We start from the raw sequence: 16,373 nt of genomic DNA on the forward strand, positions 1-16,373 counted from the left end.
CAAAAGCGAGGGCCGAGCGTTAACGGAACGACTTGTTGATTCTACTTTTTTTTTCACTTTCCATTTTGAATTTTCCATTTTCCATTTTCCATTTTCCATTTTCCATTTTCCATTTTCCATTTTCCATATTCTATTCTTTTCTTTTTTCTTTGACTCGAAAGAGAATTGAATTACCTTCCCTGTTTACAACCTTCAGTTTTCCATTTTATAAACTCGGTATTCCTTCCTTAAATTTGGATAAACAAATATTCAGGAAACTGGGACTTCAAGATCAAATCTGTAAAGTGAAAAATCAAAAAAAAAAACAAACTAACAAACAAACTAGGAACTGAGACAATTTGTTGGGTTGTTTGTTCTGTCCTTTGTTGTTTTTAGTTTTTAATTTTTTTTAACTTGACTTGACTTGACTTTACTTTACTTTACTTTACTTTCCATCAAAAAAAGTTTTTTTTTTTTTTTTCTTTTTCGATTCGTATTTATTCCGGATACCGTTATTTTTAGACTTGCTATAAACTGAAATGAGGTTGCCATCGTCATATCTGTCAGTATCATTTGTGCGGACCGCCACATGGAAACAACAGCAGCATCATGCGTTAGCTTCAAGACTACATCATCTCGGATCTCAGAGTGTTACTAGACAAAATAGCACGTTAACACCAAGAGAGCAATGGCCTGAGCTTTCCGACGCGGACTTTGTACAAAACACGCAAGGAGACAATGTCAGTAAGCAGCCAGATTATGTCAAATTGATTCTTACTTCAAGGGTATATGATGTTGTACCTGAGGCGGGTACTCCTTTGACACATGCAATTAACTTATCGCATCGATGTGGCTCCAACATATATCTCAAGAGGGAAGACTTGCTTCCTGTGTTTTCATTCAAGTTGCGAGGTGCCTACAATATGATTGCGCATTTAAATTCAAATTCAAGATATCCTATATCAGGTGTCATTGCTTGCTCAGCAGGTAATCACGCCCAAGGTGTCGCGTATTCGGCAAACAGACTAAACATCCCAGCCACCATAGTGATGCCCACCCCCACACCTTCAATCAAGTACTCAAATGTCTCGCGTTTAGGATCACAGGTTGTTCTTTACGGTGATGATTTTGATTCTGCAAAGCAAGAGTGTGCAAGATTAAGTAAAGAAAACAACTTGATCAATATCCCACCATTTAATCATCCATATGTCATTGCAGGCCAAGGTACAGTAGCATTGGAGATTACACGTCAATTGAGACTTGACAAATTGAGTGCAATTTTTGTTCCAGTTGGTGGTGGTGGTTTGATTGCAGGTGTAGCTGCATACATGAAGAATATTGCACCACATGTCAAGATTATTGGTGTTGAGACCTACGATGCAGATGCTTTGCATGAATCATTGCTTAGAAAGGATCTGGTGACTTTAAACAAAGTGGGACAGTTTGCAGATGGAACAGCAGTCAAGGTTTTAGGAGACGAGACTTGGAGACTTTGTAAAGATCTTGTTGATGAAGTTGTGCTTGTGAATACTGACGAAATCTGTGCAGCAATAAAGGACATTTTTGAAGACACGAGATCGATAACTGAGCCATCTGGTGCGTTATCTGTTGCTGGATTAAAGAAATATATTGAGCAAAATCCTGATATCGATCACAGAAACAAGACGTATGTCCCTGTGCTTTCAGGGGCAAATATGAACTTTGACCGTTTAAGATTTGTTAGTGAAAGAGCCGTATTGGGTGAAGGTAGAGAAGTATCGCTTGCAGTGACCATACCAGAACAGCCAGGTGAGTTTGCCAAATTGCAAAAAATCATCCATCCAAGAGCAATCACCGAGTTCTCATACAGGTGCAGTGATAAACAAACAGCTAACATCTTTGTTTCATTCAACGTTGTTGACCGAAATAGAGAAAAGCCCAAAATCATTGATGCCATGAGCAATGCAGGATTTGAAGTCGTGGATATGTCTGAGAATGAACTTGCCAAATCTCATGGTAGGTACCTCGTTGGTGGTAAGTCACATTCGCCAAGAACCGATAATGAAAGAGTATTTCAGTTTGAGTTTCCCGAAAAGCCAAATGCTTTATTCAATTTCTTGCAAGCTTTAAAGAGTGATTGGGATATAAGCTTGTTTAACTATAGAAATCATGGTCACGATGTGGGTAAAGTTTTGTGTGGATTTACTTTGCCCGAGGGTTCGGAGGAAGAGTTTCAAGAATTTTTGAAAAGTGTCGGCTACACATTCGTCGAAGAAACGGACAACGTGTTTTACAAAAAGTTTTTGAGAAACTAGCCACTGTCAATTGAGATATGTACCTAGAGTTTATATATATATATAAATATAAATATAAATATAAATATAAATATAAATATAAATATAAATATAAATATAAATATAAATATAAATATAAATATAAATATAAATATAAATATGAATATATAATTTTGAAAAAAATATTTACATGCTAGTTATCACGACGTAAAAATGCTTGGTAGGCATCATTTCCGATATTAATACGTCCCACTGCCTTCATTTGTTTCTTTCCTTCCTTCTGTCTTTCCAACAATTTTTTATATCTGGAGATATCTGCAGCATGCAACTTTTGAGTAACATCCTTCCGCTTGGCCTTAATAGTTTCTCTCGCAATCACTTTGTTGTTGACTCGAGCTTGAATGGCGACTTCGAAAAGCTGGTACCTCAAAAATTTCTTGAATCGAGTCACATACTCTTTACCCTTTGCTTGTGCTATTGACTTGTGCACAATCGTGGTGAGGGCATCTTGCGGCTCTCCGTTGACACATAGTTCCATCTTTACAATATCAGATTTACGGTATCCAGCATCTTCATAGTCCAAAGACGCATACCCCTTTGTGCAACCTTTTAATTTTCCAAAAAAATCCTCAACCAATTGTGCCATGGGAATATCGTATCGTAAAAGTGTTTGGCCGGTGTTGAGGTACTCGACTTCTTTCTGCTCACCTCTGTTGCTCAAACATAGTTGCATAACAGTACCAACATATTCATTGGGCAAGGTCATAATAGTCTCAACATAAGGTTCCATATAGTGCGATACCAAGTTATGCATTTTATTATCGGGAAACTCATCAGGGTTAGTGATAATTTTCTCATCACCATTTTTGAATACAATTTTATACGGCACAGTTGGTGCGGTCAATATTATTTTCGCACCATACTCTTTTTCCAACCTCTCTTTAAAGACCGATGCATGTAGAGATCCCAAGAATCCCAATCTCCAGCCTGAACCTAATGCATTCGATGTCTCTTTTTCCAAATGCACGGACCGATCGTTGAGCACTAGATTTTGTATAGAATCATCCATAATGCTAAAATCTTTTCCTTCCGAAGGGAACGCTCCTACAAACACCATAGGTTGGGGCTCCTCAAAACCTGGAAGTGGGTCTAAGCCTTCGCTTTTTCCCAATTGGAAAAAAGTATCACCCACCAATGCTTCACGTGGGTTTTTCATCCCCGGAATCACATAAGCGACTTGACCGGCTTTGATATATTCCATTGGTGTTCTATCAGGGTACATTATCCCCACTTCTTTCACGTCATAAGTTTTGTTTGTGTGCGCCGAGAGTAGCTTTGTTCCCTTTTTCAATTTTCCATCAACAACATGTACCAACATCACCACACCCACATACGGATCATGCCACGAGTCAACCAACAAAGCTTTTAATGGTCTTGATTCATCACCCACAGGAGCAGGGATGTTTTTGATAATTGAAGGAATTATTTTGTCAACATTGAGACCTGTTTTGGCGCTTACTGGAATGCAATCTGCAGGATCCAACTCAAACGTAGTCTCCACTTGCTCCATAGCTCTAGGGATATTTGCCAGGTCAAGGTCGATTTTGTTTATAATGGGTATAAGTTTCAAGTCCATGCTATAAGCAAGAAAAAAGTTTGCAACTGTTTGAGCCTGCACACCTTGCGAAGCATCAACTAAAAGTAAAGCCCCTCCACACGACGCATAACTCCGCGAGACTTCAGCTCTAAAATCAACGTGACCAGGAGTATCAACCAAATGAAGTAAATAATCCTGCCCTGAAGCTGGCTCGGTGTATAACATCGAGACCGTTTGAGCTTTGACCGTAATTCCTCGCTCTCTTTCCACATCAAGTTTATCAAGTACTTGAGATTTAGAGCCCGGCTCAATGACCCCTGTAAGTTCAAGAAGTCTATCGGATAATGTAGATTTCCCATGATCAACATGTGCCACAATACTGAAATTTCTATAGTTTTGAATGGGTATCTTGGATATTCGTTCTTCCAATTCTTTTCTGAATTGATCTTGTCCTAGTCGCATCTTTTTCTCTTGAACAGACATTGGCTTGGCTGGCTTGGCTGGCTTCTCTGACTTTGATGGTTCCGCCGTGGCAAGATAACGAAAACCATATTGACGACGATTCGATAATAAAGAAACGCACGATTTAAAGCAAAACCAAGGTCGTAGCATATATAATAATGTATGGCACTAATTAAGTATGGAATATGTATATGGCTGTTTAATTTCGGATTTTGATGTGGACTCTACTTTGCAATGCAAATGGGAAACGAAAAAAAAAGAGAAAGAAAACTGTACTCAAATAAAAATTACGTAAGCCATTCAAGCGCAATATTATCCTCAATTTCGCACAACGAGAAGCCATTAATGGATAAAACCAACCATGTGGGGACAGAAAGAGCATGAAATTGAATAGACAAGGGTATGGATTTCAACGAGCAAGTGCCAAAAATCTTGTTTTCAACAATATTGCAAAATGAAAAGTAGTAAGTAGTAAGTAGTAAGTAGTAAGTAGTAAGTAGTAAGTAGTAAGTAGTAAGTAGTAAGCATTAGTCCTAGCAATATTACTAACAATAAAAAGTGTATTTTTCAAATTTCTAAATAAAGTAATTACGCATTTTTCTCAGCAAAATCCTTAACAAATTGCACAAGTTTTTCAACGCTTTCAAGAGTCACAGCATTGTAAATGGAAGCTCTAATTCCACCAACGGACCTGTGTCCTTTCAACCCTTTCAACTGTTGTGTCTCAGCATCCTTAACAAATTTCGCATCCAATTCTTCGCTTGGAGTTTTGAATACCACGTTCATATTGGAGCGCACATTGGGGTTCTTGACGGGCAAAGTGTAGAAGTTGGATGTTGCATCCAATGCATCGTATAACAACTTTGCCTTTTGATTGTTAGTTTTTTCCACTGCCTTAACCCCGCCTTCTTTGATCAACTTTTCAGTGACTAATTTCAAAATTTGACATGTGAACAAGGGGATTGTGTTGTAAGCAGAATTGTTTTTAACGACAACGGGGAAGCTGAATGCAATAGGCAGCAAGGAAATATCTAAACTCTTTAATTGTTCGTCTGTGGCTTGATCCAAGAGATCTTTCCTGACAATATATATTGTTAATCCAGCAATTCCAATGTTCTTTTGAGCCCCTGCCATTATAGCACCATATTTGCTAACATCAATTTCCTTCGACAAAATATTGGACGACATATCGGCAATCAAGGGCACATCTTTTGGCAAGTAGGACGAGTCTGGAACAGTCTGGAATTCATTGCCATGAACTGTTTCGTTATCACAAACCCACAAGTAAGCTGTATCCTCTTTGATCTGTTCCCATTTGGAGAATGGAGGAATATCGCTATAGTGCTCACTCTTGGTGTTAACTACTGGATAGGCATCGAAACCCAATCTCTTGGCTTCCTCTAATGCTTTGGCCGACCAGGAACCTGTAACAGCATATGCAGCTTTCCCCTTGCGGCCAGTTTTCTTTGCATAATGTGCCATCATGTTTTGTACAATGGCTGAAAATCCACCAGTACCACCTCCTTGAAGAAAGAATACTTCATAATCATCAGGAATGCTCAACAATTGCTTCAAATTATTCTTTGTATTATCAATTATTGCGGTAGCTGGTTTTGATCTATGCGAAATCTCCCCAACACCAACAGAGTCACCATGGTATGAAATCAAGTCGTAAGCCGCTTGTTGCAAAACATCGGTGGGTAAAAGAGCAGGACCTGCACCGTAATAATTTGGTTCTTCCCTTTCAAGTGTACGAGGGGCAGTCATGTTCAATGCTATGAATATGTGTGTATATTTATGTATACGTATGTATATATGTGTAGTTGTGAGTAATAATGAAAATTTATGATAAAAGAATAATAGGTAGTAAGCACCTCTTGCGAAACCGGTAAGAGAAGGGTAATTTTTCTGTTTTTTTTTTTTTTTTCTTTTTTTCGTTTTTTCTTTTTTTCTTTTTTTTTTGTCTAGTCCTGGATTGCGCATATATATATATATATATGTCAAGTTGGAGAAGAAAGTCTGGAATTCTTGTGCGGAAAATTGTGACTCAGCGATTCCATTGCGCAAGTGAGAAAATGAGTTTTTGAACCATCCAGGCTTCATTTGTAAGTGATTTCATTACAAAAAGAAAAAAAAAAAACAAAGATCCGAAATGTTTCAGGTGCCATTTAGACGTCATTAGCTCCAAGTTGGAAAAAGCGTAAATTTTCACTGAGATAATGGCAGAGTTGAGTTCTTATCACAAGTTGCGTACTCCATTTATGAAATATATAAGCTCCACGTCATCTGTGTCGTCTAGAAGGCAGTGTAAACTACACTTTTGCGGGGCAATATATAATAGCACCGTGCGACACCTTCCTACAATTTTCGATGCCAGCTGCCAATCTTTTAGTTTCACACAAATTTCAACTTCGCCAAGGCTATCTTCATCCTCTTCTTCTTCTTCATAATTGTCATTATAATCATGATGAGTTGCTTCTTTACCGTTCTCCGTATTCAACAGATGTAGATTCCCATTTTTATATAATGACTCTCGCACAGAATAATCGGTATCAGTATTTGTAGGTCTGTGCACTTCCAACTTGTTGTTCCATGCCACAGTCACTTTGAACTTCCCGTCTTCTTCTAAAACAAACCGTAATAGACCGCCATCTCTTTTACTGGCCTGGATAACGACACGGTCATTAAATGCAGTCTTTTTGAATTTATCCAATCTTTTGAACATGGTTACAAACTCATTGGGTAGTCGCATGATTAAACCATGGTCTGTATGCAATGGCTCGCGCAACAAATCCTGTGCCTCTCGCAATATCTTGACAGGTATACGGAACGTATGGTTGACCACATTAGAGTTGATGTTTATGTTTGAATAGAATAATGCAAGTGACGCGGTCCGGCCACTTTTTGTAGCGACGCCTTGCTCGCCTGTAGTATCTGTTCGTTGCAACCTAATGTTTAGTCCCTCACTATTTGCTTTGTCAAAATTTTTCAACGTTTGAAGCAAAAGATCAATGTTGATTTCCATCAGGATGGTGTTCTCTCTCATACTTTGAATTTCCATCAGTTCAAAGTGCCTAGCAGTTGGAAACTTGCACCACACCTGAGGCTCCAGGTTTGCAGAACCTCCATTGACCAGAATTACACATAGTTCTTCCGGCGTGAATTTAAGTATAACAAACTTTCTTAGATGTGAGATTAGCAGTAATGTCTCCTTGAGTTTCTCTGTGTTTCTTGTCATAAACTTCAATTTCATTATGGCAATACGAACCTTTTTCTTTATGATAATATAAATTCTTAGTTTCTAAAATCTTTTTTATTACTGTCCCCTTTCTAGAAATACCGATCTATAAATACAGAAATCCATATGCTGTAAAATACAATGCAACAAGAAACCAGGCAGCCTCTTTTCTCTCTTTTTTTTTTTTGTCCTTAGCCTCTGATTATACTTGATGTGAACATTTCTGTAAGTATTTTACTAAAAAGTGTTATTGATCTCACACATCCACATCCACATCCACAAATAGATCTACGCACACGTACGCATGCGTGAACCAAGGAGACCCAGACAAAGAGAAATAGAACGAGAGAGAGAGAGAGAGAGAGAGAGAGAGAAAGAAAGGACCAAGATGCGGGAAATCAAAAAAACAGAAAAAAAAGAAAACAAAAGACGCAAAAAAATCAAGAGATTGGGACAGAAAAACTTGTTACACACAAACCTACAAATTTAATCCACTATTGAAGCTGCATTTTCGTTGGAAGGGAAGGCACCCATTTAGAATTTTCTCCAGTATAGACCGTTTTTCAACACAATTCCAAAACTCACCACTGTAAATACTTATCATAATGTCCAAAGACACCGAGGCATCGAACGAGGAGAGCTTCAAGTTTTTTGGACTTGGTGGGTGCAATGAAGTGGGAAGATCATGTCACATTATTGAATACAAGAACAAGGTAATTATGTTGGATGCTGGGATGCATCCAGCGTTGAGTGGCCACGCGTCTTTCCCTTTTTTTGATGAATATGACTTGTCTAAAGTTGATATATTGCTAATCAGTCATTTCCATGTTGATCACTCGGCTTCACTTCCATACGTGATGCAACAGTCTAATTTCAAAGGTAAGGTTTTTATGACGCATGCAACCAAAGCTATATATCGATGGCTAATGCAAGACTTTGTACGAGTCACATCTATCGGTAACTCAAGGAGTGAAGGAGGAGGAACATCAGCTACTGGAGCAAGTGGAAGTTTAAATGAAGAAGGTGGAAATTTGTATACCGATGATGATATTTTCAAGTCATTTGATAGGATTGAGACCATTGATTACCACTCGACAATGGAAATCGACGGTATAAAGTTTACAGCTTACCATGCGGGACATGTATTAGGAGCTTGTATGTATTTTATAGAGATTGGTGGGCTCAAGGTACTATTTACAGGAGATTATTCTCGAGAAGAAAATAGACACTTGCAAGCAGCAGAAGTGCCTCCAACGAGGCCAGATATACTTATCACAGAGTCTACTTTTGGTACGGGGACATTGGAATCGAAAGCAGAGTTGGAGAAGAAATTGACAAGTCATATACATGCAACTATCACAAGAGGAGGAAGAGTGTTGTTACCAGTGTTTGCCCTTGGAAATGCTCAAGAGCTCTTGTTGATTTTGGAAGAATACTGGGAAAAAAACGAGGACTTGCACAATGTGAATGTTTATTATTGCTCTGACTTAGCCAGAAAATGCATGGCCGTGTATGAAACTTACACTGGTATCATGAACGATAAAATACGTCTTTCTTCTTCCTCGTCGTCGACGTCGTCGTCAAACAACTCGACAAAATCGAATCCGTTTGATTTCAAGTACATAAAGTCAATCAAGAACCTATCAAAATTTTCAGATCTTGGCCCCTCAGTGGTTGTCGCAACCCCGGGAATGTTGCAAGCTGGTGTGTCTAGACAATTGCTAGAGAAATGGGCACCAGAGCAAAAAAATTTGGTTATTTTGACAGGTTATTCGGTTGAAGGAACCATGGCAAAGGATATAATGAAAGAACCTCAGGTGATCCCCTCTTTCAATAATCCAGATCTCAGCATACCAAGACGTATTGGTGTCGAGGAGATTTCATTTGCGGCTCATGTCGATTTTCAACAAAATTCTGATTTCATAGACAAAGTATCGCCATCAAAGATTATTCTTGTGCATGGTGACTCTATACCCATGGGTCGGCTTAAGTCTGCCTTGTTGAGTAAATACTCCTCGAGAAAAGGAACCGATAAGGAAGTTAAAGTGTTTAACCCACGAAACTGTGAAGAGTTGTGCATTGAATTCAAGGGACTAAGGATTGCAAAAGTATTGGGATCATTAGCAGAAGAGCAAATACAATTACTTAAGGACGAAATAGAGTCAAAGCTTGAGCTGGAAAACAAAATAGAGGAGTTGAGCAAAAGTGATGATGCTGATGATGCTGATGACGCTGATAGTGGTGGCGTGGGAAAGAGTGACTTGGGTAACATTAGGAACCATGATCTTCAGCAATCTTTGCTGACAACTTTCCGTCCTGGCCAAGTTGTATCGGGAGTCTTGGTGTCTAAAGATTTCGATCTTAATTTGGTGCAACTCCAGGACTTGAACGAGTTTACTCAATTATCAACTTCGATTGTCAAATCAAAGATCAACCTTCGAATCAATGCAGATATTTCGTTGATGATTTGGCACCTCAAACGAATGTTTGGGTACATAAACATTCTCAATGACGATGACGAGGAGTGGGAATGTGTCATTATGGATGTCATTGACATCTTTATTGACAAGTCAAAAGGTCCCGGATTGTTCATAACAGTGGAATGGATCAATGACAATTTGATGGCCGATTCATTAGCCGACAGTATTGTTGCTATTCTCTACTCCATTGACTCGTCACCAGCTTCGGTGAAATTGACATCGAAACAACACAGTCATAGTCATAGTCATAGTCACAGCCACAGCCATAATCAACTAATCCAGTATGAACAAACCTTAGATAATGGTACTGATATTGGTGGTGCCCACATACAAGATGACATAGAAACTCGAATCAAAAACATGCTGTTATTGCTAGAAGCTCAGTTTGGTGATGCTCTCCATAATTTGTCTAACGATAAGTCAAGGGTCACCATTGGCAAGAATGTAGCAAATATTGATTATAGAACTTTACAAGTGGATTGCACCTCAAAAGTGCTTAAGGATCGGATTGAAAATGTGATCAAAAGAGGTTGTCAACTTAGTGCACCATTATCAATACCCTCCAAATAGAAGCAAGCGCAGATTAAAGGGGAATATTACAAGAGCATCGAAAACAACAAAATACAAACTATAAAACAATCTAAGAAAGGAATAGAGGAAAGGAAGGGAAAGGAAGGGAAAGGAAGGAAGGAACGCAGCAAAGGAATTGAAAACCAAAGATTTTATAACGACTTGTAAAGTATATAGAACTCATTTATTATATTGCTTAGGATTTTCACGAGTATTTCATTTTGTTTTCTAATACATAATTTGTAGTGTTGTGTTCCTGTCTATTTAATGGTATAAGCTTCAGTGAAGACTTGAACCGTGTAGTTAGTTACTTTCACTAGTTGCGGGCGCTACCATGAATATAGTTGCGTCTCCCAAAATAAGCTTCTTCAAGTTACCTTTTCAAAACTCTTCTACAAGTATAGCAAAACATATTAATAGCACAGAATACTACATCATCATACAAGAAAATGAGGTATGTCAACACTCATTCACTTTATATTTTTCTTTGGCTCTTTACTTTTAAGCATAGTACTAACATAATCATTTAGTGAATTTATCGACCGACCTCGTTCAGAACTAACCGAAAAAGAGCTTGCGAAGCTCGAAGAGTTTGAATTTCTTCATGGTCCAATGTCACTTATACATCAAGCACAAACAGAGAATCTGCCGATTGTCATATCATGTCGAAATAATCACAAATTGGTTGGAAAAGTGAGAGCATTTGACAGACATTGTAATTTGGTGCTAGAGAATGTCAAGGAGTTGTGGACAGAGAAAGTTACAGAATTTGGAAAGACTAAGAATGTGCCCCGTGAAAGATTTATTAGTAAAATGTTTCTTCGAGGTGACTCGGTGATAATAGTTGTGAAAGCATAACATTACAAAAGACCAAGAACCAGGAGTACATGCTTTCCAGCTAAGAAGAAACATTCACTATTTTTTCTCAATCCCCCCCCCCTTCTTCACGATCCCTAGTCCACCTCGTCCCTACTCCTTTAAGCCCTCAGAAAGACAAGGAAAAAAAATAAGAAAGAAAGAATAACTGATTAACCAATACTCGTTTCTCCAAGACTATGGGCTTTCTTTTGGTTTTCTTTTTCTTTCCTCCTTGTTTTACCTAATCCCTTGTTTTTTTTGTCTCACTATAAAAGTTGTCTCAACTTCTGTTGGAGAAATGCACGGTTAATAAGAAATTTGAAAACGAATCTGATAACAAGTAATAATTAACTAAATAATTGTATAGAACTAAAACAAATGAAGAAGAAGAATGAAAGGAAATAAAAGAATTCAGATTGCAAATAAATTTAGACACCAACCCGTAGAATATTTTGTCCTTGATGTCTGAACTTGATGACGTCATGACGTTCCATAATGTATAAAGCTTTCTCCAAAGCTGAACTACTGGCTTTCCCAGAATCAACAAACTCTTTTCTAAGTGTTCTATAAGCTGTAGACCAACCAATCGGTAATCTCCTTCTTAACTCTTGTTCGACCTTCTTGATCTCTGCATTCAACAGCGCATCAGTGCTATTACCAACACCCTGGTCGACTGCATCCATAGTTGAGGCAGTAAACAACCTGATTGCTTCTTCAACGTGCTCCTCTGTTGCAATTGGACTTAACCTCAATTTTGCCAATGACTCAGTAATACGAATGATGGCCTCCAACTGACGAACCGTAATGGGGATCGACGAGCGTTCATTCATCTCACTTTCATTAATTTGCAACCTTCTTCGAATGGAGACAAAATGGGAAGAGAGTCTCTCTGAAGCCTCGGCGGTCAAACGAGGCGCACATCTCAATTTAACGTATTGGATATACCTCTTCATTGTTTCGATAGGTATTTCACCTTCTTGTTGCAACTCTTGGGTCTTGCCTCCAGCATGAACATTCATCACGTGGTGGGCAATTGACATATCTCTTCGCTCATTGTGGTCGTCCTTGACAATAAAAATCATATCAAATCTCGATAAGATTGTGCTTTGGAAATCAATGTTTTCGCCAGGACTCTTGAATTCATCATAACGTCCAAATACCGGGTTTGCTGCAGCCAACACAGAAGTCCTTGAGTTAAGAATGGTTGTGATGCCCGCTTTTGCAATTGAAATTGTTTGTTGTTCCATTGCTTCGTGAATAGCAACTCTGTCTTCGTCTCTCATTTTGTCAAACTCATCAATACAAACAACACCTCCATCTGCCAAGACCATAGCACCACCTTCAAGGTAAAAATCTCTTGTCTGTGGATCTCTTTGTACAGACGCAGTCAAACCTGCAGCCGATGAACCTTTACCTGAGGTGTAGACGGAAATTGGCGCAATTTTTTCTACAAATTTCAACAATTGTGACTTGGCAGTACCTGGGTCACCCAAAAGAAGAACATTGATATCACCCCTCAATCTCATTCCATCTGGTAAAATCTTTTTCGAGCCACCCATTAATAAACAAGTGATGGCCTTCTTGATATCCTGGTTTCCGTAAATAGAAGGAGCAATTGAATTGGAGAACACCTCATACAAATTGGGCATTCTTGACAATTCCAAAAATTCTTCTTCCTCTTCTTCACTAAAGGTGATTCCTTGTCCATTGGCGCCATTATCAATATCAGTTTGAATACCCAATACTTTCAAGTATGGATTTCTTATTGCCACATTACTATTTGCACTGCCCGAGCTTCCGCCTCTTTGTTTGGATTGGAAGATTGAATAAATCCCAATAATCGTGACTCTAGTTCCTGGGACAACCTGGTTGGTCAAGTATCTATCGCTTTGCAAAAGAATATGTCTAGGCATTTCTCCAACAGGCACCATATCTGGACTCTCTTGTAGCTTCAAAACTTGTTGGTCAACAAATGTGGACTTGTCGTGATCAATGACGTATGAGTCAGGTGGACACTTCTCCTGGGTAGAGTTTGGGTCAACATTGTGAGGACTTTGGCATTTTGGCAATTGAATCTGGCCAAATCCAGACTTGATTTTCAATTGCATCGTGTGTTTACATTGACGACATATCAATTGTACCTGCGTTGCTCGTGATGAGAGCACCGATGCGGAAATAACAATTCCACTAACTCTAACAACTTTGGCAATGTGCTCGGAGTCGAGGTTTCTAATAGCTACTTTATTGGCCTGTGAGAACAAAATCAACTGACAGTTTGGGAAGCCGTGGGGAATCTCATCTTTGGAAAGGTATGCGATTCTCTTTGCGATATCGGTGATGGCACTTTCAAAGAGCGGAATGATTTCTGCCGGGTCATCGGTCAATTTTTTGTTCAATTCTTCATTGAAACCAATAAGATGCTCATTGTCGACTCTCAAAAAATATTTGTTTATAAGCAAATTTTCTCTCAATTGGTCTCTGTAAATGAACTGCGAGTCTAGTCTAAACTCCAAAATAAAGGATCTAAAGGCCTTGGTTATTTCATTGAATGAACTATCTTCTGGTTCTTCTCCAGGAAGGACTTGTGCTGAGTATGTGCTAGGGCCATCAAACGACATTGCAATCAAATTGATTTTTTAAATGTATAGTTGTGAAAGAGAGTGAAAGCAAAAAAAAGAAAAAAAAAGCAAAGGAAAATAAAAATATCCACTGGGAAAAGGCAATGTGATTTGAATAAACTCTACTTCTTGAGTCCAATGAGCTTTCAGGAGATTTAGCTAAGGGGGGGTCTTGATGGTGATGGTCTGGATGAAGAAAATCGAGATATGTTAAATTTTTCTTTGTAAAAAGAAGAAAGAAAAAAAAAGAAGCTGAGAAAGAGAGACAACGCGTGGGCATGGTCGAGACCAAGAGCAAGATGGGTATAGGTAATAGTTGAAGAATTATGTTCTCAATCACATTTCCTAATTGGGATTTAATGAAGGATGAGGGATGGACGCGTAAATAAAAATTCAGTCTACTCGCTGTCATAAATTTAATACTGAGAAAAAAAAGGAACATAAAAAAAATTCAAAGAAAAAAAAGAAGAGACAAAAATTGGAATGAAAAATGAATGTAAATGTCGTCGAGACGAAATGTATTTTTTCTTTTGTTTTTCCCTCTCTGTCAATCCTTCTGAGACGACATTTAGCTCTCAGTAAGCTACTAGTGTCTAAACACAATTCTTTTCAGACACTAAAAGCTGGATCAGACAGACAAAAAAAAAGTAAAAAAATAAGTAAAAAAAGAAAAAAAAAATCAAAAGACAGACAATTGGGTCTACTCAAAAGTTACAAATATTTTGCATCAACTTGTTTTCTACCCTCATCGTTAATACACCCAGGAATAAGGCGGAAACCACTACTATTACTTTTATTGCTACCAAAAATAAACTATATTGAGCCTTGGAATGTTGCGTCAATATTTTCGTTGTATCTCTTCCTCCACACGTGCATTATCTATACCAAAGAAGAATCAGCTACCTCCTAGACCCAAATGGTTAATCAATGAAGACGAGCTTGAGGAGAAATTTCTACATGGAGGCAGTGGACCCGGGGGTCAAAAGATCAATAAAACAAATTCCAAAGTTCAGTTGACTCATAAACCTACTGGGATTGTTGTTTCTTGCCAAGAATCAAGATCTCAGGACCAGAATCGAAAGAAAGCTAGAGAAATTTTAGCTTTGAAGCTCGAAGATATACAAAATCCTCAAGGAAGTCGCAATACAATTTTGAAAGAACGGGCACAAACTGTTAAAGCCAATAGGATGAAAAAGGCTAATAGAAAATATAGAGCTTTAGACGAAGAAAGATCAAAACAAAAAGCAAAAGCTTTGGAAGAAGAGAATAAAATGTTGGAAGAGTTGGGAGTTCAGGACATTGACGACGAATTTGCATTCATCAAAAATACTAAAGTTGACCTAAAGTGATCGATTATGTAGTTGTGCTATACAGTCGTGGTATAATAATATATTGTGTTATGGAGTATGATGGAACTGTGCACAGGGAAAAGCCTCTTGAACAAAAAAAAAACAAAAAAAAAAATTCAATTGCTTGTCTTTGTCATAATGCAGATCATCAATGTGGACAAAACTCAGAAATGAAATAAAAATTAAAAAAAAAATTGCCGTTTTTTTCTTTTTATCATTTTGGTTGCAAAAGTACCTAAAAGAAGAAACATAAATATATAACGACAACGACAACAATTATTTTGAAAACACATTTAGCATCATTAATTTTGGTGCTTAAGCAAACTACCATGAGTGTATCAAATGCAGCACTTCTTGTCATTATGGTATTGACATTTGCAACCATGATATTCGTGATAATAATGATTGGGTACTTTCTGGTACCTTTCTGGCCACTTTTGCTACAAGCAAGGAAAAGAAACCAGGTTAAACATTATTTGCAAAGAAAGCTACTGATTCGAGAAAATACTTGTAATCAAATGATTTCAAGTGGCGAGTGTAGTGATCCTGCCCTCGATGGCGATCTCGAAGAACAAAGTTTCGAACTATCCAATAGTAGCAATATTACAAATCATTATACATATGATGAAACTTCCAGAATAGCGTTAAACAGTTATCCAATGGATTCTGCTCGTGTATTAGATTTTTTTATTGCGGCAATTGATGCACCAGAAAACACTACTACAAGAATGGCTACAAATGCGGGCTTGACAGTACAGCCAATACAGCTTTCATCGAATCTGAGAGAACATATTTCAAAAAGGCTGTCACTTGTTTCAAATACAGCAATGAGCTATACTACGCTGGAATATGAAAACGCCATGGGGTCGTCAAGTTCAGGTGTTTAAAATTATATACCAACCAGGTTGGTTGGCTTGGTTTCAAGAAAGTTAATGTTGATAGCTAGTAT

The 16,373-nt window shown here is 38.1% G+C and overlaps 9 protein-coding genes across 9 annotated transcripts; 5 read left to right on the forward strand and 4 right to left on the reverse strand. All coding sequences in view use genetic code 12, as the record gives it.

Annotated features, from left to right (window-relative positions):
* Nucleotides 1–518: 518 nt before the first annotated feature.
* On the forward strand, nt 519–2,273 carry ILV1 (threonine deaminase; the record flags this gene model as incomplete). The annotated part of the gene is made up of 1 exon (XM_001526994.2): nt 519–2,273. The coding sequence occupies one exon, from the start codon at nt 519–521 to the stop codon at nt 2,271–2,273; it is 1,755 nt and encodes a 584-aa protein (XP_001527044.2).
* A 172-nt stretch (nt 2,274–2,445) lies between these two features.
* Nucleotides 2,446–4,461, reverse strand: GUF1 (Translation factor guf1 mitochondrial; the record flags this gene model as incomplete). Its single annotated transcript, XM_001526995.2, has 1 exon — nt 2,446–4,461. The coding sequence occupies one exon, from the start codon at nt 4,459–4,461 to the stop codon at nt 2,446–2,448; it is 2,016 nt and encodes a 671-aa protein (XP_001527045.2).
* Nucleotides 4,462–4,899: 438 nt separating this feature from the next.
* Nucleotides 4,900–6,078, reverse strand: SER1 (Phosphoserine transaminase; the record flags this gene model as incomplete). Its single annotated transcript, XM_001526996.2, has 1 exon — nt 4,900–6,078. The coding sequence occupies one exon, from the start codon at nt 6,076–6,078 to the stop codon at nt 4,900–4,902; it is 1,179 nt and encodes a 392-aa protein (XP_001527046.2).
* Nucleotides 6,079–6,550: 472 nt separating this feature from the next.
* On the reverse strand, nt 6,551–7,564 carry MEC3 (mitosis entry checkpoint; the record flags this gene model as incomplete). The annotated part of the gene is made up of 1 exon (XM_001526997.1): nt 6,551–7,564. One exon carries the CDS (start codon nt 7,562–7,564, stop codon nt 6,551–6,553), a length of 1,014 nt encoding a protein of 337 aa, XP_001527047.2.
* Nucleotides 7,565–8,154: 590 nt separating this feature from the next.
* On the forward strand, nt 8,155–10,599 carry YSH1 (endoribonuclease ysh1; the record flags this gene model as incomplete). The annotated part of the gene is made up of 1 exon (XM_001526998.2): nt 8,155–10,599. The coding sequence occupies one exon, from the start codon at nt 8,155–8,157 to the stop codon at nt 10,597–10,599; it is 2,445 nt and encodes an 814-aa protein (XP_001527048.2).
* A 449-nt stretch (nt 10,600–11,048) lies between these two features.
* On the forward strand, nt 11,049–11,457 carry SMD2 (mRNA splicing protein; the record flags this gene model as incomplete). Its single annotated transcript, XM_001526999.1, has 2 exons — nt 11,049–11,053; nt 11,130–11,457. The coding sequence occupies 2 exons, from the start codon at nt 11,049–11,051 to the stop codon at nt 11,455–11,457; spliced, it is 333 nt and encodes a 110-aa protein (XP_001527049.2).
* Nucleotides 11,458–11,885: 428 nt separating this feature from the next.
* On the reverse strand, nt 11,886–14,075 carry MCM5 (minichromosome maintenance protein 5; the record flags this gene model as incomplete). Its single annotated transcript, XM_001527000.2, has 1 exon — nt 11,886–14,075. One exon carries the CDS (start codon nt 14,073–14,075, stop codon nt 11,886–11,888), a length of 2,190 nt encoding a protein of 729 aa, XP_001527050.2.
* Nucleotides 14,076–14,905: 830 nt separating this feature from the next.
* Nucleotides 14,906–15,424, forward strand: PVL30_001851 (uncharacterized protein; the record flags this gene model as incomplete). The annotated part of the gene is made up of 1 exon (XM_001527001.1): nt 14,906–15,424. The coding sequence occupies one exon, from the start codon at nt 14,906–14,908 to the stop codon at nt 15,422–15,424; it is 519 nt and encodes a 172-aa protein (XP_001527051.1).
* A 401-nt stretch (nt 15,425–15,825) lies between these two features.
* Nucleotides 15,826–16,311, forward strand: PVL30_001852 (uncharacterized protein; the record flags this gene model as incomplete). The annotated part of the gene is made up of 2 exons (XM_061119262.1): nt 15,826–15,833; nt 15,954–16,311. 2 exons carry the CDS (start codon nt 15,826–15,828, stop codon nt 16,309–16,311), a joined length of 366 nt encoding a protein of 121 aa, XP_060975245.1.
* Nucleotides 16,312–16,373: the final 62 nt, after the last annotated feature.

This window comes from Lodderomyces elongisporus, chromosome 2, assembly GCF_030384665.1.
Source record: "Lodderomyces elongisporus chromosome 2, complete sequence".
Lineage (NCBI taxonomy): Eukaryota > Fungi > Ascomycota > Pichiomycetes > Serinales > Debaryomycetaceae > Lodderomyces > Lodderomyces elongisporus.